The sequence below is a fragment of the Triturus cristatus genome, chromosome 5_2 (genome assembly GCF_964204655.1).
Source record: "Triturus cristatus chromosome 5_2, aTriCri1.1, whole genome shotgun sequence".
Classification (NCBI taxonomy): domain Eukaryota; kingdom Metazoa; phylum Chordata; class Amphibia; order Caudata; family Salamandridae; genus Triturus; species Triturus cristatus.
In genome coordinates, this window is record NC_140588.1 from 616112220 (window position 1) to 616135240 (window position 23021).

Below are 23021 nucleotides of genomic sequence, written 5' to 3' on the forward strand. Positions count from 1 at the left end.
ATACAGACGGAAATGTTAAAAAAATAGATACCATAAAACCGGGAGCCCTAATTATAATATAAAATAAAATCACGTACCCAGCATGGCTGCCTCCTCCTCGCCATGGCCGCTCTCCTTCCTCGTCCTCGCCATCCTTCTTCTTTGATAACCCCTACATTGTACGTCATGCACGTGCACCAATGGTAGTAACAACACAAATACTAACCATAATGACAAGTGTGACAATTCGGACTATTCCAGGCCCCAAAGCTATAAGAATGGCTTGGGTGGCAGGTAGTAGTCATTTTTAATGTATAGTGAATTAACAATTGATTGTAGTTGTAGTCATCTCAGAGGTGTCAGCCAGCCACAAGCACCGGTGTTGACAATTAAGTGCTGGTGTTGAGCACCGAAAACTAGCAGCTCTTATTAAGCACTGCCTGGAGCAAAATTCAGCTTGTTAAGCAGCAGACAATAATTAGACATCCACTTTACCAATTCCACCAATCCCTTTGATCTGGGCATTTCAACACCGTTTTCCAATGCCTCATAGACAGCTCTTGTAAACATTATCATTTTCAGACAATAGCTGCATATTGTTATCCATGATGAACACATAGTAGATTTATACCTTTTTCCATGATGAAAACCGCGGGTGTACCTTCTTCCAACTGTACTCCCTTTCTTATTTCAGTCAGCACCTTCATGGTAACAAAAATGGATATTCTTGCACCACCTTACCTCATGATAATCAACATGGACCGAAACAAATAGTGCTTTCAAACCCCAATCCAAAAACAGAACCTACAATATATAAATCTAATTTTACCCAAAGGTTTTCAGAAACTTTAACTGGAGCTGATTCAGGTTTTATGAATCACTTTAATCTTTCTTTCTATTACACACATTAAACACCTTATGAGTTTGTGCTCGACCAGATTCCCCAAAACAACTGCCAGTAACATGCTCTGATCCTGATCTTTGGCAGACGTCTTCTAAAATGACTTCTAGTACAAAAGCGGGTATCAATATATCCCCAAGATATTACTTCTCACCACCAAAACTTGCTCATAGCCACTTATTCATCTGTTGCCCGTGACTGGCTAAAATACTCTTACTTTGATCAAAGTCAACACCTTACTAACTCTATTACTCTGATCCCATTCTTCTTATCAGATACTATATGTTTCAACTGTCAAAATTGAACCTTCCACACAATCACCTTAATCTACTATTTTAACCAACAATACCCTCCAATTTAGCTATCATCCTAATATTCTACTTTGAAATGATGCTCTTACAGCCCCAGTAGCCAGTGCGCACATGAGGGGTTGTGCACTCAGCACCCAATCAAGTAAAAGCAATTGGAGAGGCTTATGTTCAATGTGCACCATAAAAGACAATCTCCAAAAGAAAAATATAAACTGTCTAATGGCTGAAAACATGCTAAGACCGCATGCTAAATTATTAAATCCCCTTACTCTTTAGGGCACTCTAAGCAAAAGATAAAATGCTTTCTTTGCTTTCGACATCCTGGGTAAGAGTTACCACTAAAGTCTTTGTTACTAGCATCCATGTTCAATTATAATCCTCAAATGTACCCAAAGAAGGTGCATAACATATACCCTTTTTATCCATCTAAAAAGCACATCTCAACTAATCCAACCAAATAAAGCCCCTTCCTTGAGAAAACCCCTTAATGTGCCCACCACCTCGGCAAACTCCACTGCCCCTACGAAGAACATTGCCATTCAAAATTTTCGGCACTCCTATAACAATCACACCCTTTGGCTTAGATGTTTTCTTTGAAACACCACATTCTGAAGCCCCTTAAAAGATTTCTGCATGATGCTTACAGCAGCTGGTGAAGCCAAATCAAAAAGCATCCTTCAAAGCCACAATACCCCCACGACCATAAAAAAGATGTCAAATTCCTTGATTTAAAGTGAAGACCTTCTTATGAAAATGCCCTCAACAAATCAATAATGCTTAAGAAGGCAGATAAGCTTACTGAACTAAGCATCACAGCTATACTAAGCAAAGAGGTATGACCTGCTGAGTTGTTAGCTTTAAGAACACTTCAGTTAATGCACATGTTAACTCCTTCCGTAGTTCATCCATGACGTATGATGCCGAACATGCTATATGCGTTACCTCCAAAGTACCATCTTTAAGATAAATACTTTGTTTTTGGAAACGCTTCTTGTCAGAAAAGACCCCGGGAAAGATAAGAGTGGATCTCATCACCTGGCATCATCCTCTCCATTAACAAGATGGGATCTTCAGCATTTAGATCCAACTTATTACCCAAATCAGTTTGCTCCCTCCAGCCAAGCAGGTTTAATCACAAAATACTCTATATTTACTATAGGCATCATCCTTATTGTTCTTTGCTATGTACCACAGTGTTCCCTTTCAGTTCTTCTGTCAGCAATGCAATCCCTTCCTTCACAAACTTTCCATTGATTACATCTTTATTAATTACCATATAAATTGGACCTGAATCTGCTAAACATTTACCATCCTTCCTTCTAAAATGATTTCTGTGAAACACATCTCAGGTTTATATTCAGTGCTCTCCATCTGAAGCGCCAGCAATGCCTTCTTCAATACTTTCAACCTCCTAGATCCCCGTTCTACTTATTTCTTTCCATGACCTTGCAAACATTCACTTCCTCCCATGTTGCCTGCACTTTGCTTTCCTGGAAATGCGCACTCTATTGTTCGTCACATGTTCCGTCTTCCTGCACAGGTAACATTTCACAATTGAATCACAATGGAATCACTTTTCTCCTTACTAACACGACCCTCACAGAATTTTCTACTTTCTTCACCTTTCATTCCATATCTCAACGTACTCCTTTTGATAATTTCTACCTTTATCTCCTTTAAACAAACAGGAGCCACTAGTTCCTTCAAATCTAGAATTTTAACTAAAGGTTTCTCTTGAATCAGGGGCTTTTAGAACACTGAACCATCTGATCATGGACAATGATGAATCCAGCTGAGGCTAACTAACTCCCGAACACTCAGTAACAGAGAACAGTTTAAATGAATATTTCTCGTTTCCAAGGTCCTTACTTCACATGAATTTCTGATAGGCATCTTTGAACTTTGTCCTTCTTCACTTACTATGATACCCTTGATCTTTGTCTTTCCTCACCTAATGGTTCACTGATAAGCATGCTTGAACTTCTTTACTTTCAATGTGGTGCAAACGTGTTCAGCCAAATCACTGTTCCCACTCTTTCCTTCTAGCGTATTGACATGATGATAAACACACAGACTTGAGCGGGCATTACTGACAACACAAGGTGATCAGGTGATCGTACTGATCAAACAATGAATGCGTGCCTTTACCATGCATGCCTTTACCATACAATTTTGTGGTAAAGGCATGACTGGTAAAGGGAAATGTGTGGTAGAGATCACACCCCAGCCCCCCAGTCCTTAGCCCTAAAAACAACCCTGAGCCCTAAAAACAACCCGGCAACCCCAGAGCCTTAAAAACAACCCTGAGCCCTAAAACAACCCCTACCCCTAAAAACAACCCTGACCCGCCGAGCCCTGAAAACTACTCTGATCCCAAGATGTCCTAAATTCTACCCCGCCCCTAGAACCTATCCCCCACCCCCAAATCCAAATCCACAAAAAAAACTTAACAGACCCCATCTCTTGATCCTCCCTCTTTCTGTGCCCACCCAGCTGCGTAACTAGACCGTGCACTGCCTTACGCATGCATATGCGTGGTTAAGACATATGCATGGTTTCGCTTGTGGGGAAAAGGCATGCGTGGCTCAGCCCGCGTTGTAAAGACCGTTTCCCCAGGTTTACTCACACCTAATTAGCCTGCAGTTACCAGGACGGCTCATGAGGCACATAAATAGTAAACCTCTTACTGCGCATGCCACGTCATGTGTAGCTCTCCTTAAAACTCAGCCAAACTTTTCAAGGAAAAAGCATTACCGTGGTCCACTGAATAGTCCAGCAGGCCTGAAAATTTTAAGGTGCGCTAACATTCAGAGGTGATGGTATCAATCTGCCTCTAGCACAACTAGTCTAGACTCCAGGTCATCACTGAAATGTGACTCTGGCTGAAGACAAAGTAATATTTTATTGTCCTATTGTCCAGGACACAATGAAGCATATTCTCTGTCTTCCATTCAGTGTCCGAATAACATCAAGGAACCCATTGACAGTAAAACTGACAGTAGAACATGGCTTAAATGCAAGTACCAGTAGAAATGGTCACATCCAGTAACTAATGCAACAACAGCTAATTAGTCATTTGAATGCAGAAAGGTTTGCCTACATCGAGACGAAGGAAGTAATAAGGAACGGCAGGCTTAGACTCTGACGGGGGTTTACCAAGATGTATATTGAACAAGCATTGGCATAGCCGATAGGTCTCGCCTTTGGGACCTTATAAGTGTTTAGCCATGCAACAGTTGCATAACTAAACACTTATAAGGTCCCAAAAGCGAGACCTATTGGCTATGCCAATGCTTGTTTTAACTGCTGCAATCTATTGAAGCCTCACGGAGAACATCAAAGCGGCCGTGCGGCCACGAAAGTGAAACTAAGCGCGGGAAAGCGTGACGCGCGCGCCCGCGCACATGCACTGTAGGTCTAGGCTGGCCTTGTAGCACTTTTTGGAGCCCTCACAAAATGTCTCGCCAGACCAGCGCATGCGCTGGGTCAGGCGAGACCTAAAAATGGAACTGTTCATATATATGTTCACAACAATAGAGTGTAAGTCATCAACGTCAAATTATTGATTTCCTTGCTTTTGTACTAAATTTTAAACTTACAATGAATAATGAGTTAAAAATAGTTTCTGCCGGTCATGTGTAACCAGATGTCTTTGAACCACTCAATCTCAACCAGCACTTACAGCTTTTGCTTTCCTGTACCTCCTTCCACTGACTGTTGCAGCACGGTTGTATGGTGGATTTACTATCATGCAAAGGTGTCTCCGTTGCGCAGGGCAGCTGATTTCAGCGCAGGCGCAAGGTAAAGGGGAGAAGAGTGCCATATTTCTGGAAATATGGCCCCCTCCTCCTCTCTCCTTTTCACGCTTCGTAGCACAACATTTGCGGCTGCTGTCCTGCGTGCCCAAATAGAAAATCTGCCCCAATGTATACAATGACACTTATCCTTTGACTCATTTAATTGCAGCTGGTTTGAATGATCTTGTTAATTTTAATATGGATGCAAAGTATTTAGTTGTGCCTTTTGACTTTCAATTTTTTTTTTTTTTACTAAGATATTTTTTCTTTTGGTCTTTCAGTTTGCTTTCAGTCTTGGTGTACATCCATTGGGTTCACAGTTAATTGATAACCAAGTCAACGAAACTTCTAGTAAATTTGATTACTAAACCAGCATTTAAATAGCAGCTACGCAATGTTGTGCAGGAATCGATCACAGTGAATTTCAAAGAAATACTGGAGCTATAATTGCAGCTCATCTTAAAGAGTGGAGTCTGGAGTCTTCAAGGCAATAGACCATGCAGTAGAGTTAAGAGGCTGCGAGGCAGCTGAGCATGACCTGAAGCAGAAGCTGGGACTTGTTCCAGCACTGCAAAAGTGCTGAGCCCTGATGAGGAAAAAAGGGAATGCAGTGCCTGCATTTTGTGTATCCAAGAGAGCCCTCCGCCCCTTTCTCAGACATTCTCACAGCACATTATTATTGTACAATTGCTTTTCTGATGTTTCTGCAGATGTATCACAGCAACATCCAACACCATGGAACAATCCATACTTTGACCAATGTGCCTGGCAATACCAGTCTCTTGGACAGTGCTTAATTTGTAAAATATTAAGTCTAGGTGCTCAAGTTTTTGTAGGAGGCCACACCCACTTCCCTGGCTCCACCCACTTCCTTCACTGCCCCACCCCTGTCTATTGTCTCCACCCATATCCTCAACTGGCACTGATGAAAGCTAGATGTAATTCATACCTTCGTAATATGATGGTTGACTTGAAACACATATTGGTTTTCAAGCTCCTTGGGAAGGATATCTTAATAAAATCAAGGCAAAACCGCAAAAGAGACTGGGTGTCATGGCTTTTGGAACCAAAGATAAAGACTCTAAAGTAATGCTGAAATTACTATCTACTTCTGTTGTATTTTGTGTCTCCCCAGGATTGCTTTTCAAATAATACCCTAAGCCAGGGACATAACACAGGCCCCCCCATTCCCCGCGGTGCTTGGGGGCCCCGAGCTTCAGGAGGCCCCCTCAGCACAGTAGTCGGGCCTGAGAGCTCCGGATTCATTCTGGAGCGGGGCCCCTCCATGTACTTTGCAGGGGGGCCCCCTCAACTTTCGTTACGTCAGTGCCCTGAGCTTCTCTTGACCAGTCGTTTAGTAAAAGACAGTACCACACCCTGCACACTTCTCAATTATTTTGTTCTGAGAACTTGGGGAATTTGCCATTGATATATGTACATTTTGTTGCCAAATGATATAGGACATTATAGAGCTAAGAGGCACAAGCCCACTATGAAGGTATCTATCACATGAAGAATATATTGGGCGCTGCTAGAAGCACAATATGCCCCTCTCTGGCATATGCACATCCTGGCTGAAGAGGGGTGAAACCCTGAAAAAGGTCCTAGGAAGCTTGTTTCCGGTCCAGGGAAGACATGGCTTGGCAGTTTGGCTGGACTGTTCCCATGAGGCACAGGGTCAAGACTGATTTGAATATATGCGGGGTTCAAACTGGGATGGCATGGTGAGCAAAAAAATCATGTATTTAGGCCCAGATCTCTGTACTGGGGTGAATGTATGACATTGTTCGGCATTCTGTCCATCAACTGTTGTTTTTGCATATGCACATCCTGTAACTGATTTATGCACATCATTCAGTCCTGTATTATGTCAATATGGACAGCTAAAACCTCTGATTATCTGTATATATCAAATCTCCAAAATGTGCACATATCATAGGCTCATGTAACATGCTATGTCACAGATATGCCTACAGTATACAATGCAGACCCTTTGCATATGCACAGTATGTAATTCTGTGGTATCTGAAAATTACTCTTTTTAGATGTGCAGATGACTTAAGCATTACAGCGCATATAATGGAGGTCTGCAAACTGGGCATACCGAAATGTCCACCTGTGCAGGCTTTTGTTTGAACCACCCACCCTGCACTCATACATGCACACCACTCACCCTGCACGTATACAGGCACACCACTCACCCTGCACGCATACAGGCATACTACTCACCCTGCACTTATGTAGGCACACAGCTCATTCTGCACTCATACAGGCACACAGCACTCACTCTGCACTCATACAGGCACACCACTCAGCCTGGACTCATACATGAAGAAAATGGAAAGACTTATAGCACATACAGGAATCTGTAGAATCATGGATGCCCAGAATCACACATTAAGTCCATGTAATACCCTTAGAGGAACACCCTCTTCCTGATACCAGAACATTTGAGGTTTAATCAATTAATGCACTGAGAAACTAGCAGCACCAGCAGTTGTGATTAATGGCATCTCTTCATTGCAGTGGGCAATAAAGACAGGAAGAAGATCTGGCACTTCTAGGGGCCATTTCTGCCATTAAAGCATATGTAGAGAGTAATTATGCAGTTGAAATATGCACACTCAACACAGGAGAGTGGGCATTTTTGTTAACTGCAAAGGGTAGCTTTCCTCATTGATACACAAGTAAAATGCCCGAGACGAAATGTCATGCCCCTCATTGTAATGCAAACTTCTCTTTCCATGTGCTGGGAGGCCAGGAGAATTGTTAGACAGACTTTGGATGGCATCACCATGTCACACTTACAAATGGCAACACTATTTATAGCATTCATGCTGTGATGTGTTAACTGCTATTAATACATACCTAATGAAAATGTCCCACTGTCCCATGAGACAGTCCGCTGGTCAATGGAGACTTGGCTCCACCCTGGCTCCAGTCCACAAAGGTACCCTGCAGCTCGCAAGGGGTGGTCATTTGGCAGCACAGATCAGCTGCTATCTTGCTGCTGGAGACAACACTGGTGAAAGGAGCAAGGTACACCATGCTGAATTTGAAACAAAATGTTCCGCACCCATTACCTCTCTCATGTGCCCCATCTGCCACATACGCTGTGGGCCCCTCCTCCCACCCGCCCTCTTTGAAGCAAAAGCATTCCAGGCAAGCATGGGGTTTTGGAGGGATTCACACGTTTCACACCTAATCAACCCTGCCTCTCTTGTCTCTGGTGCTAGTGCACCCTACCACAAGATTTAATGCTGATTAGGAATCAAATACACTGGCATTGCAAAATGCAGCGCCCACCATCCTGATGACACATCACTGCCTTGTGCCATACACTCTCACAGTGCTTAAAACAAGAATGCCAATTGCAGCAGCAGTTGCCATCCAGAGTGTTAAAAGACGGGCATAAGCCAGCAAAGCGTCAAAGGAACAAACGGAAAAATACAAGAATTTCAATGGAGAAAATCTTTTAAAAAACAGTGTCGACGAAGCAACAGGCAACTGGGAAGAGCGCCAAAGGGAAATCAAAGTAAACCAAGGTGGGAGGTAAAGTGACGGGCGGGGATAGCTGGCAACGTAGGTGGTAAAGTGCAGCTCAATAAGTTAAAGAGTCTACATTGTTAAGATGATGAAGGGGCGTTAACATACCTTGGGGCAGATTTACGAGAAAGTGACTCGGTGCATTCCGCAAGCCATTTGGCTGTTCCGCACTGAGTCACTTTCAGAGCACAGGAATGTGACATATTTGCAATGACATGTCATATTCCTGTGCTCTCCCCTGCGCTAGCACGCAAACAGCTGCCATACGACGGCGCAGGCACCCTTGCACCATGGTGCAAGGATGCCTGCGTCATGGGGAGATTGTTTTCGTGCAGGAAGAGGCACAAAAACAATCACTACAGGCATTTCCCTCTTTCAATGCGTGCTGTAGAATGCAGCACACATTGAAAGAGGAAAAAACGAGGAGAAATGAAAACATTTCTCCGCGTTGCGCCTCACTACGCCACCCCTAGTGTGTCGTAGAATACCGACACATTTCCAGATTTATGATTCCTCGTAAATCTGGAAATGTGTCTGGTTCCATGCGTGTTGCGTGGCAACACCCACAGCAACACCGATGGAATGCCACTTTCATGCAAAGTGCTGCGTGTGAAGGGGCCATATTTACAAGGACAGGAAAAGCCTGGCTTTTCCTGTCCTTGTAAATATGGAGCAGTGAAATATGCCACCAGTACCTCCCAAAAAGTGACGTACTGGTGGCGCAGGGGGCTTGTAAATCTGCACCCTTGTCTCTCCTCCAGCCACAAACGACTCAACATCCCTAGCTGTCTCTTTTGACACCAGGCCATATTACTTACTGGTAGTGGAGGTGACTCATGCTGAGAGTGGGTGATATATATACTTGTACAGCGTAGGGCGGCAGCTGTGATATGAAAAGTGGGTTAAACATATCCATTGCACTTTGATCTATTTTGTCTACAGAAACACAAATGTGGCTGCCCCAATACAAGTGACTCAAAACCAGCCACGCTCTAGTGTTCAAACAAACTGGACGGAAGTAACACTCGGGAAGGATGAACAAACGAACAAGGTGGACATTTTAAACGAGAGTATTTTATCATAGTCACCAGCCAACATCTGCAATGTGAAGCTTTTTTTCTAGCAGGAACTTCCAAATTTAAAATCTTTACTTATTTTAAGAAACTAATTCCAATGTATATTCTAAAGCTTTCATAACTGGGAACATATATAGTTCTGGCTGTACATTTTTTCAAGTTCATCGGTGCACACTATTAAACTTAATTCTTTCGTCTGTATTTTCAGTTAAAGTGCAGGCTGTTCATCATCTGTGCGTTTGCTTAATTAAGTATTTCTTACTATCAGTGCCAGCTGGAGTCCTGAGGGAGTATGGTGAGGGTTGTCTAGAGTATCACAAAAGTTTGGTGCACTGTAAAAGCTATCTCAACAGTTTGACACAGATGGAGTGGTTGTAACGAGTTTCAGGTTATATACTGCCTGAAACTAGCACCGGATCCTTTCATGAAAGCAACTCAGTGGGTTTTTCTTGTGTTTACTTTTAGTGGGGCAGCCCCTTAATAGCAGCTGCCCGTGTAGACCCGGCCCTGAGAATGAAGATAACATAAGCTTCACTGAGAAATCTACACATTGTTGGCCAAAGAACCTGCTGGGAAGGCCATAAAAAGAGGTGCATTGCTATTATGCAACCTAAAGGTATACATCATACGGAGTGATAACGTTAAAGGCGGATACAACTAGGTTTTGAAAAGAGCAGTAAATAGCAACAGCACATTGCAAGATAACGCTGCAATTAAAATCACTGTGAGGCAGAGATCAAGCAGGTGTCAGACAGTACAAAGAGATGCCTAAAAGCAAAGTGATCCAGTTACAAAAAACAGTCATCGGCATACCACAGCGCTGGTTGAAGAAGTGCTTGGGGTTGTGTTCATGAAGCAGTCCATACCCAAAGCACACCACCAAAGCTGCTGGTGATGGCTCAGAACTACCCCAAAGCAGAAGCGGCCCGAGCAGGTAAGAACTGTGGGGTGGGGTGGGGTGGAGGGGGACAAATTAATGGGTATTGTATATATTGAATAGGCACAGTGAAGGAGCACTGTTGACCAAACTGGCATCAAAATATGGCAAAGTCAATGTTTCGACCCCAACAATACGTATTTCGACTGCCCAGTAAATGGTGGCCCACGGTACCCCATACACAGTCCTGAGGAAGACTCCTTTGTGAGGACCAAAGCCACCTACGTATTGTTGGGGTCGAAACGGCGACTTTGCCATATTTTGATGTCAGATTGGCCAACAGTGCTTCTTCACTGTGCCTATTCAATATTTACAATGGCTATTAATTTGTTGACACTCAGTTGTCAGGCTGGACAAGCCATTTAACAACGATACAACTGGGTGAAAAATTATTTTGCACTTTCTACTTGGAAAATACTTTTTCACCCCTTAGCTAATGTAACAATGTTAGCAGTTTGAAATGACTGCATGGCAAAACAAAATCTATGCTTTCTCCTTTTGCAGATAGTACCTATTTCTAAATTGTGCAAAATTTGACAAATAAGGATAATGTGGAACACTGTAACAATATGATGATCCCAGTATCACCGTATATGTTCAAAAGGGGAATTATAACTCAAATGTTTCGATTATAAAACTGAAGGCTATCCAATAGGCCACATCTACTACACAGTAATCTATTTCTGAATATCAAATGTAATTAAATGTAATTAATGGTGCATTTATAAATACTGGAGTTGTCTTAGGTATGCTCCTTAAGAGTGATTTGACACATTCTTCAGCTCGCCCATTACTGGCCACTGGCACATTATTCCTTCTTGAAGATTGCGTTTGCCAATATGACAGTATGTGATTGTCACTTCTTCACATTACAGGTCACTGCCTCTTTCAACGCATCTCTTATCGAACCATCCCTAGCAAAATGTGTGAATAGCTTTCTGACACTCTCACTGCTTGCACTCTAGAAAACTTGGCTCACCAATAATTACAATTTAGAAGTTTATTTGTTGTGCCCAGCTTACAGAGAGTTTATAAACCATCTCTTGGAATAGTGAATGCCAGTTTTTCCTATTTTTTTATTTGGCTATGTTTTTTAACTGTTACTGGTTGAATGCAGAAGTAAATGTTCACGTGGCTGGGGCGACCAAGGTATACGTGACTGCAGTACCTAAATTGTGGATTTGAAAGTAGGATTCACAATGTCAGAGTTGCTACATGGACATTAGGTTTTCGTAGCGGAGTGAGATTTCCATTTAACTTACAAACAATAGGGTAACTTTACTGTTTGCAGGGGCAACCTGTTGCCTCCTTGATTGCCTTACTTTGGAACTAATGATGAACTCAGGTGCCACCAGGAGCCCAGTCAGGGGACCTTATTTACAATATTTTGGCGCACCACAGCACAGCAAGCCTTCCTGTTGCGCTGCCGTGTGTCAAAATAAAATGGCAGCAATGCGCCATATCTATCAGATACTGTGCATCCCTGTCCTTTTCCCCAGCGCTGGCGCTAAATGGGCTGCCATGCACCAATGCAGGCAGCCATGTGCCATGGTGCAAGGGTGTCTGCGTTGTAGTGGTGATTGTTTTTGTGCAAGAATGGCACCCTCCTGCACAAAAACAATCACAAGAGACGTTTTCCTGTTTCGATATGTGCTGCAGAATGCAGCACTCATAGAAAAAGCAAAAAACATGGACAAATAAAAGTACTTCTCCTCATTGCTCCTCCCTTACACCTTCCCTGGTGAGGCATAGGAATGTGACGCATTCCTAGGTTTACCAAACCTTGTAAATCTGAGAACGCGTCAGATTCCATGGGTGTTGTGTGGTAACACCCACAGCAACAACCATGGAATTCCCTTTTCACACAGAGTAATGTGTGAAAGGAGGGCATATTTACAAGCCCCTGAAAAGCCATGCAGAGTGGCTTTACGCGGCCTTGTAAATATAGGCAGGCACACTGGGCTGCCAGTGCATCCAAAAAAGTAATGCACCGGCGGCACAACAGGCTTGTAAATGAGCCCCAGGGTGTGGCTGCCACCCAGTTTCCAATCTCATACCATATCTACCACCCCTAATTCCACAATGAGTCAGTCATTTGTTTAAAATGATGAAAGGACATTAGGACTCATACACAACTCTGTTCATACAATACGTTTATCTTTAGCCATACAAGAATTTATTATTTTGTTGTATTCTCTTCCGATGGAAGCCTATGGCTTAGTGGGTGGAATGTGGTAATCAAATGCAGTGATGCAGTCCTAAATAAGCCCTGCATCCTTTGATGTAGCTGGCTGACTGAGCATTCACCCTATTTGTTTTAATGGCCAGTCCCCATCTGTACCTAGACCCTACTATCAACAGAGCCTGCAATTGGAAGATCTTTCAGTTTCCAACCAAAGAACCTCCAAAAGTGTTAACCTGCCTCTAGAGGTATTAGAGTACCTTAAACACCCAATACCTAAAGCTAAAACCCTCTGCAGTTATTCAAGCTTTCCAGCAAAGTCCCCTAATGTTAACTAACCTGTGAGAATAGTTAGATCTTCTTGTTCCTAAAGGTCAGTGTGAAGCTCCTTGTAGCTGAGGTCCATGGCTTCCTGGTCACTATGAATCATGTCCATTAGTGAATTTGAAAAGCTGTTGTTTAGTGCAATGGAGGAGGAAATTCCCCTGGCACACCTCCTCGTGATGTACAAGTAGTTTTAAACATATTTTATTGATTTTTTTAAATAACAAAAATTGTAGTCCATCATCATTTCCTGGTTGCATCATTAATCATACAAGCGTCTGAAGGAAAATCTTGCATGAAGATTTCGGGTGTATATCATGGTGAGCTTTCAAGTACGACATGGAAACAATATACATCGATCCCTGAGGTCTAACAACCACTCATCTCTTAATATGGTATCTAGGTGTAAGGTGAAGACAGGCCTCTGCATATTTTCCAGTAATCCCATATCTTAGCATAGGCTTGTCAGTTGCCATGCACCAGCCAATATGAATTGTTCAGTCATCTTAGGCTAGGTTAAATGTAGCAACCACAGGGCCAAAGACACATAAAAGTTTGGTAAATTTAGGCAGGGTATAGTTATTCCAGGTACCCAATAGCATAGGTTTCGCCTCTTCTCCTATTTGAACCTGCTAGACCTGTTATCTTGGTGTGATCTTCCCCCAAACTTTGTGCCTTCACCCCTCCTATTTTCTGAATGTCATTTTTGTTGGTATTAAGACTCTGTGCACTTTACCACTGTTAACAAGTGCTAAAGTGCATATGCTACCTCCTTAAAATATGAAACTATTGCCTTACAATTGATTGGCATATTTAATTTACTTATAAGTCCCTAGTATATGGTACTACATGTACCTGGGACCAGTAAATTAAATGCTATCAGTTGACCTGCAGCACTCATTGTGCCACCCACTTACATAGCATTTTAAAATGTGCCTCAGTCCTGCCATTGCAGCCTGTACTGCAGATTTAAAACTGCCAATTTGAACTGCCAAAATAAACCTTTTGCCAGGCCTATTAAAGGCTTGCTTTTTAAAACATATGTCACCCCTAAGGTAGGCAATACACAGCCCATAGAGAAGGGTGCATTTAAAATGTAGGACATTCGTTTCTAAGTTTTACATGTCCTGGTCATGAAAACCTCCTAGATAGCTTTCTTTCACTACTGTAAGGTCTATCTCTCCCATTGGGTAACATTGAGTTACCTTATTACATTAAATAGGACCTAACTTTTGATTGGGAACAGATAGGGATGTTAAGTCTGGTCTCTAATGAATTGGAATTTAAAATCCTCCTTAGTGGAAAATGCCATAAGGACTGCCTTGTACTCCATAGGACTATCCTTCTGCTTAAGGCCTGCCTGGTTCCACGGAGGAGGGCCCTGCTGCTTGAGGCCTGTCTTGCTGCTTAGAGGAGAGAGGACCAGGACTACCAGAGTGACTCCAAGGGCTAGTTGGCTGGCCTCCTGTGTGAGCTACATGGACATAACAAGCCCCAAAGACCTTGAACCATTGGTGAAGTGAGTCCTAACTGCCCAAGCAGTGCCCCTACACTCCTGGACCCTTTGAAGTTGTTTTAGATGTGCTGCACTTGCCTAACCCTAAAAGGTAGGACTTGGAAAAATGTTAACCAAAAAGTGCCAGAAGAACCAACAGTAGACCGGGACCTACCTGCCACACAATCCACTCAAGGTGCATCGCCGGGTGGCCTGATTTCGAGGTAGCTTCAGTTACATTCTTCTCCACAGCAGCAAATAATTTTCAGTGGGACCTCCGAGCAATGGTATTCAACAGCCCTCTTCAGCTACAGCTTGCAGCTTCGTCCTGCTGGAGGATTTTCAGCTTCCAAAAGGTTGGCTATGTTTGAAAGGTAAAACTTTTCACCGGGCTCAACAGTGACAGGCTCCCCATTGACAGCAATGACTTCCTCAGCCTGGAAGTCTGGCTTCTGTTGCTCTGAGCTTTTTCCCACCATCATCGACGTATTCATGGAGACCTCCTCGGATGCAGCCTACTGCCTTCCCCCGCTGAACTCTATCTTCTCCAGGACTTTTATTAAAAATTCCTTTTTAGTCCAAAGGTAAGCTGTGACTGGGCCCAATCCACCTTGAGTATCTGAATCGCTCTCCATTATGGTTGGCCATAACTTTTAACTTTGCCTTGGTCTCGAGCGACCAAATACTTGCGGTTAGTGGTTTGATCTTTTAGGATCTAATTATCACTAAAAACCTTTTTAAATCATGACTCCCATTCTACTGATTAGATTTAATTCATTTTTTTGTCATTTTCTTCATTAATATTTTTTCTACTTTTCTAAATTAATGTGTGATTTTTCTAGTATCGTGTATTCACTTTATTACTGTTTGAGTGCTGCATAAATACTTAACACAGTGACTCTAAGGTAAGCCTGCCTATTTTTGTGCCAAGCTACCATAGGGTTAAGCTCAGGTCAATGTAGTGACTTTTGTGGTTCACCCTGACAAGGATTGTAGTTGTTGCTTGAGAAGAATTTTCTCCCCCCTCAAACAATAACACAAGAACTTACAGAGACCATGTAATTTATGATAGAAATCCCCAGTCCCTTCCCAAAAGGATCTTGGTATAGTGCACAACCAGACAGTGTGAACAAAATCTCCCAACTGACCACATCTGTGAAGACATAGATCTGAAACAAGCATGCCAAATGTTATCAAATGAAGTCTTGTATATTATATCCTATCAGGCATCTATATTTAGATCTGCCTGAATCCAGCCCTTATTGCCACTTCTCTGCGATGTCCCGGTGTTTCCTCCCAGTTGAGATTGACCAGCGCCCCAGAATCTACAACCTATTTCACTGTAAGTCTAGTCTAAGTATCGGATGTATTGTTAAATAAAGATTTATATATGGAAGAGGTAGCTCCCTTCCCCAGTGATTTTTACAAAACCCTATTTTCTAATGGAGAGCAGTTTTCAATGGGTGTTTGACGAGTGATATACATTGCCAATGAATTGTCCTAGTCGGTTCCAGATTGAATTTATTTTGTAGTTGTTTGAAAGAATTTTTCTCTTCATGTCCCTAGACATCTCCCGGTGAGTGGATATCAATATTGACCCACTTAGCAATTCCTGTCAGTTAAAACACCTCTACAAGATTGTCAGTCTTTTTTGCAAGCATTCCAGCCATCAATGTTGTGCTTTCCTCCAGTAGGCATGGGCAGAAGACTCTAAAGAGGTAAACGTGTTCCTATTTAGAAAACGTTGCCTCCTATTTGGTCTCTTAGCTTCAGCAGCAGAGATTGTGTGTGAGGTGTTTCATTTAACTAACCAATCAAACAACAATAATGTGAACAAATAAAGATCTTCAAGGTACAATTTAAGTAAAACAATACAATTAGGAAACAATACAATAATAAAGGAGATTAGTCAAATGTTCTTACAAGTTAAAAAGGAAAAACACTAACCACCATAAAAAACAAGGAGGCAAAAACAGTACAATATTTTTATTGTAGAGTCAACATATCCTCAAAAACACATGAAAGTGCCTCCATGAAAGTCCTAGGAGCCAAGGGCAGGATATCTGGAGAGGGCCAGTGATGAGGTTGCAGGTGGGTTTAAGCTTAATGGAGGAACTGCCTTCTAACCTGCAAGAATTCTCAGCACAATGAGGTTGAGCAGATTGAGCTCAGAGGATCTGGTCATCAAGCCACTTGAATAAAGATATTGATGGCTCAGGGTTATGTTCCACCACACATACATACAGGTTGATGCTCTAAAGGGCAAAAGCTGAGATGTGATGTAATGTTCTTGGATAGCGGTCTAGCCAATATTTGCTTAGTCCCTTTGAAACCGAGATCTAGAAATTCTGAGGCAAAGGCATCCTGTGGAAAGGAGTCATAGAAGCTTTAGCTCTAGTTTGTGAAGCCACCATGCAAAACCCATTACGCCATGGTGGAACTCAGAGGAGTTTTCGGCAAACTAGCATCTGCTGAGAATGGAAGTTCTATCTGTATGTAAAGGCTTCTGGAGACCTTGGTGTAATGCAGAGTTGATGGCTGGAATTTAAAATGTTTCTCTCGCTGACATTTGGAAAATGTCATAGGTTTGAATATTAAAGAATGGTTAACACAGCTTTATCAAAACGCATTTCATATGAAGTCTAGTCACTGGAAGGTTTTCTCACTCTAGCTCCCAATTCTACTAGAGTGTGATTCAGACCCCGTTTTGATTGAGTGCATAATGGCACTGAAATACCTTTCGAGTTTCCTGCTATGTGAAAATCCGGAATGGATGATATTAGTTTTCTGGCTAAGGACCTCTTCCCACCCCATCTACTCCACCCACTGTTTGCCCAGTCTAGTGCAAAGGCATTTCAATGTCTTCTGCCTCCTCGTGCCCACGATGTCCTAGTGAGCAGATTGAGACAAGAGTGGGCCCCATCCTCAAAGCGACAAGGTGATGGCAGTGTAATGCCACGTGTATCCCAGCCTGCTGTGGGTGATCCCTTTCAAGTTCTAGGCTGGCATTTGGCTTTTAAGGATTTGTAAGAGGTTTGAAGAGGGGCGCGAAGGTGGGAGATCTTCTGTCATGAGTGTTAATATACCTTGAATTTGCTTCTGTACATTATGGCAAAGGGTTTCAAAACGCACAGTGAATACCTCAAATCTGATTATACATTTCATGCTTTCACTGAGATTACCAGTTAGTACGATTAATACACCGACCAACCCCATAACATTTTGCATTTATTCTTATGAGGAAATAGTTTTTTTTTTTAAAGCTTTATTTAGATTTGCAAAATCAAACGGTACACAAATGATAGCTGTGCGTTCACCAATGACAAAGTATGGAGGTACATCACAACACTTCCAGCTCCCTGACAAGATGTGTAACTTATGGATGGCATCCGACATCAGAACCCCCTTGATCAATCCCCCATCAATACTTGTCTAAATTGAAACAGATGAAACTGACATCAACAATCCACACCCAGGGCCCATAGCCACCCCATCCCTCCACGCATACCCCGCTACCCATGTGAAGTCCATGCCATCTACCCCCCCACAACAAATGCCCCATGGAACATACCATCCCATTCATTCCGTGACGTCCCCTTATGAGGAAATAGTTCAATGTAACTCTAAGTTATCTGACTCTGAATTGTGGGCACATATATCCTGATCTGCGTTTCCCTAATTGGCCCAGGTGCAAAATGGAGGAGGTTACACTTTTAGTGTTGTTTTATTATTAATTTATTATTCCTCAGCGGCAGTCTGAAGCCCTGATAAATAGCCAACCAATCACACAAAGCATTGGCTGCAATGGGAAGAAGAGCCATCATATTTAAGCAGAGTAGTTGTGGTATAAGCTTGCTTGAGTGACCTCAGAAGTCCAAAACTAGTGGCCCAAAATTAAAATAATACTGTAATATTGAGGGATGTGGTAAATCCACAAACCTTGCAAAAAAATGAAAATGTACATCATCACATTGTATGTACTGCGGTGTGCTTGAATGAACACAAGACAGCCTGTACTTAGCTGCTGTGTTGTGATGTCACTTGTGGCAGGGCATTCCAGGTAAAAGATGCATGTTAAATGCAAACCATGACTGATTGTATGTCAACGTTAACAGGCTCATTCATCAGAGTGTGTGTGTGACTTGCTTAGACTTGGAAAGCTAACTTTGGCAATGCTAACACATGTGTGCTTGATCGCCCTGCATAACTGCATTTTGACATTAGTCATGTTACGGAAACAGAGAAACTGGAAAGTTTCCACTCTCCAAAAACTGAAGAGCTATGTTTATTGATTTCAGCCAATGCCATCCAACCTTATACAGATCTGACTTGAAAAGAAGCAGAAATAGTTGCATTGCTTACCTTCTGTGTTGCTAGAATTAGGGAGGGGTGGCACACACCGATTGCTGAGAAATACATGCTGAGAAATGGATGTCAGATGGCAGACCGAGAGGCTGCATAAGGTAGGCTGGGATACAGATAGGCCTGGGCGAAATGTAAATGATGCAGGCATATATTGCGTAGCTTCAGAAATTTCACTATACGCTTGATACACAAAACTCCAGAAATTCCACCATGATGTTACCTCATGTAATTACACACCATTTACCATAAAAATGTACAATTAATGCAAATTTGCAGCGAAGGAGCATGAACAACAGAATGCAAGCAGCTATTGCTAATGGTGCTTGGTCGAAATGTGTTTGCAAGGACACATTGCGCAATAAAATGTAGCACCAATTGACTGATTTTGCATTTTGCATAGCTATGTAAAATTTTGTCTAATTTTGAGAAATGTTACATATTTAGTAGAAAGCAAATTTGGCAAATTTCACAATCTTTCTTTCTTTCTTTTTCTTTCTTTCTTTCTTTCTTTCTGTCTTTCTTTCTTTCTTCCGCTTTCTTTCTTTCTTTCCTTCTCTCTCTCTTCCTTATAGCTTTACTACCTCATTTTACCTTCTTTCTTTCTTGCCTTCTCTTTCCTCCTTTCATTCCTCCTCTCTTCCCTGCTCTCATTCCTTCATTCTTTCTTTCTCTCTCTCTCCTTCCTTCTTTCTTTTACCTTCTTCCTTGCCTTTTTTTCTTGCCTTCTTTCTTTGTTGCCTTTTTTCTTGCATTCTTTCTTTTTAGCCTTCTTTCTTGCCTGTGTTCATTCTTTTGTTCTTTGTTCCTTTCTTTCTTAAAGGCAAGAGGCTTGCACCCAATGTCAGGCTGAGGGACTTTTTTAGGTCTTTGTCAGCCAAGACCCTTTGATTTTTTACAAAATATATGTGTATAACATAGTTACCTATAGGTCTTGGTTTGTGTCATTCACATTTTCTTCCACCCACCCATGTATTATGGGGCAATGTATCGGCCCACTTCAGCTATTGTCTGACTTCACTCCAGATTACAGCATGCTGCCCTTTCAAAAGGAACACATCCACTCGCAAAATAGTTCTCTTCATTGCAAAGAAGTTCTATAGTGCGTGTGTATGTGTGTGTTTTTTTTACCCCAAAATATTTTTGGGGCCTGTGGCAATTTTTTTTTTTAGATTGATGAGGGTCTGACATATTCCTAATCAATAAAGTTTTGCAAAAAGCATGGCAAACCAAAACAAGAATTGCCAGAAGGCAAGATGTCAATGTCAGACCTATTGGCTTTACCAATGCTTGTTCCTAAATGCGTGCAAATTCTGCCATTATGTGAGTTCTTTTTATGATATTTACTGAGATATTGATGCAGAAAATGTACTGGGAGGAAGTGGGGTAGGAAAAATGCCAGTGATCTTGGGTTGCTTGCGTTCCAATTCAGGGAGGACCTGGCTAGCAGTTCGGACTGGAATGTTCCTTTTGGAGCAGGGTCAAGACTGATTTGCATACAGCTGCGTCCACACTGAAAGTGGCCTGGCGTGCACAATAGCAATGGACTGGGATGCTTCCCGGATTAGTTATTGGTGGCTGAGATTAATTCAAGCATTCCATCCATCACTGTTTTGTATACTTCAGTGCAACGCTCTGATGGGCCAAGTAAAATGGGCCCTCTTTCCTTGATTAGGCTCTGACATACAGTCATAATTCGAGTGCATTAGGCTCCTCTGACTCCTGTGCCCTTGTGCCACTGAACCTGCTGCACTATTGTTAACTATGCCCCTGCAGGGGGAGTAATGCATGTTATGCAAAGCGCAACTAATGTTGTGGTCGATTTCCAGGTTTCCTATGTGAAAGCAATCGATATCTGGATGGCAGTGTGTCTGCTCTTCGTGTTTGCTGCTCTGCTGGAGTACGCCGCAGTAAATTTTGTCTCCCGCCAGCACAAAGAGTTTCTCCGCTTGCGAAGAAGACAAAGACGTCAGAGAATGGTGAGGCTGTTATTCATTGCTTCCTGCTCCAAACTCGGTGCCCTGTCTCCCCTGTTGTCATGTTTTCATTTTTGCCAATGTGTTAATGTCAGCTGGAAAAAATATGATGCTCAATACATAGGATTTTAGCCTCATGTGGTTTTCCTTGTTTTTTGTTGGAGAGCATATGTGGCTGTCTATACTTCCACCCCATCTTTTGTTTTTAAAGATGGGGATTCAAATACAATCCAATTCTATCATACTCCTCTCTTATTTTTCTAGGAATGGTCTATCCCCATCTATATTCCTTCTCTTCGCTTGGGGACATGTGCTTACCGCATTAATCTCATGCCCCCTCGTACACCCCGCTTCCATCTTACATCAGGCTACATCTGTTTAATGATTTTTATCTCGCTCTTTTGCAGTGCAAATTGGTGCAAAAGCATCTTGAGTGCAATGTGTGAATTGTATTTTTGTAATCTCCACTTGTTGTACATGATCGTTTCCCATTCCTCCAAGTAATGTATAGTGCTTTGTTGCTTTCAAGCTAGGTTCATGCTATATAAATACCAATGCAAACAAACATAAGGTTAGCATTGTGCGTAGGGTTTGGTTAACGGATATGGTCAGAGGCAGGTGTAGTTATAGGTTAAATCACGTTAGGATAGGAGTAAGTGTTAGGGTCAGGGTTAATTTTAGATAAGATTGAGGAAAGAGTGAGGGATACATTTACGGTTGGTTTAGTTTAGGATTAGGGTTCCTACCAATGTCTGATTGGGAAAATAATTTTTATTGAACCCAATATTTTACTTTAATACAATGCATTAAAACACCAGTTTTAATCTGAAAGACTATATTATGAAAACTAACTGAATGTAATTTTGGTAAAATGTACTCAGATGAATGGCATAAATATTAATATTTCCACTGTGACTCCTCAGTTTGTTAATCTTAAAATGTGTAAGGGAAAACTCAGCGATTGCTCTATCCAAGGGCTCTGAATGAGCCTGTACCAGAATCAATACAACTCTCCCAGAATATAAGCCTGAGGGCTGCACTGTGGAGTAGGGTTACACTTTCGAGTGAGCTTACTCCTTTTTGGTATTCGCACACTGCACTTTTGTAGTAATTTAGGACTTTGGAGGTCGCAAATGCCGTGAAATGTGCAAAAGCCAAATTGCGATTTACAGACTTGTTCCCAAATCATAATTTGGTTTTGCGATTCAGTATTTGGGAGTGACGTGTTTAGGGCATCCCTTCTAAATATCGTATCGCAATGGTGTTTATTATTGTTTTATGAATGAACTACAGTTGCAAAACATACATTTTTTACTGACTACTGATAGGTAGTAGGGACTTCTATTGCAGTTTGGTTGGAATCTCAATTTCGAAACTGCAATTCCAAATTATTTTACATCTGGCCATTACATTTTGATTCATCAAATATTTTATAATTAAATAATAAATATGTATTACAGAAAAATATTGTTACCATTCATTTGTATGTATTTATATTTTTTATCTAATTTAATTCAATTTCACATTATTTACTATGGGGTTTTATTTTAAGCCCATAACCTCATTATTTTCAATGAGAGAGTGCTGCATAACCAGTGGCTGGCCATGTGTATTGCTGAACTTACCACAAAAGTGGTATTTACAACATAAGTGCAGTTTGTGAATACCGAAAAGTAGTAAACTTACTCAAAAGACTAAACTTAAACAAAACTGTAGGTTACCTTTGTGAATCAGGCCCCTAGCGTCTGATTTAGGAAACTGCGGTCTGATACTTGTAAGAACCATTTTACCTCTTGCAAAGATGAGCTGGACTTTCAAAGCCAGCAGGTCTAAAATCATGATCAGGATTTGTGGGTACGGGGAGAACTAGCAGCAGGTTAAAATCCTATACATAAAATTTTGGTCCAGCCGTCAATGCATAGTATAGCAGTGGGCATGCACTCAAAGGAAACATAGCATTGCCATATATTTTTGTTCTGTATCTGGCCTAGAAAGTTGAACAAGTCGTGTCATGCATTAATTGTATAGACTTTCTGTACCCACAGTGGCTTAGAAATTCAGTACATGCATGATTGCCTTTGAATTTGCAACCCTACTTAACATATGCAGCAAATAAATACTTTAGTGGTAGAGAA

At 41.8% G+C, this 23021-nt stretch overlaps 1 protein-coding gene across 2 annotated transcripts in view; it reads left to right on the top strand.

The window, feature by feature from the left end:
- LOC146829075 (glycine receptor subunit alpha-4) overlaps positions 1–23021 on the top strand; it is a 787414-nt gene that overhangs the window by 635181 nt on the left and 129212 nt on the right. For both annotated transcript variants that reach the window (XM_085606653.1, XM_085606652.1), the window contains exon 8: positions 20740–20889. In XM_085606653.1, coding sequence (XP_085462779.1) covers positions 20740–20889 — 150 coding nt within the window. The remainder of the gene's footprint in view (positions 1–20739; positions 20890–23021) is intronic.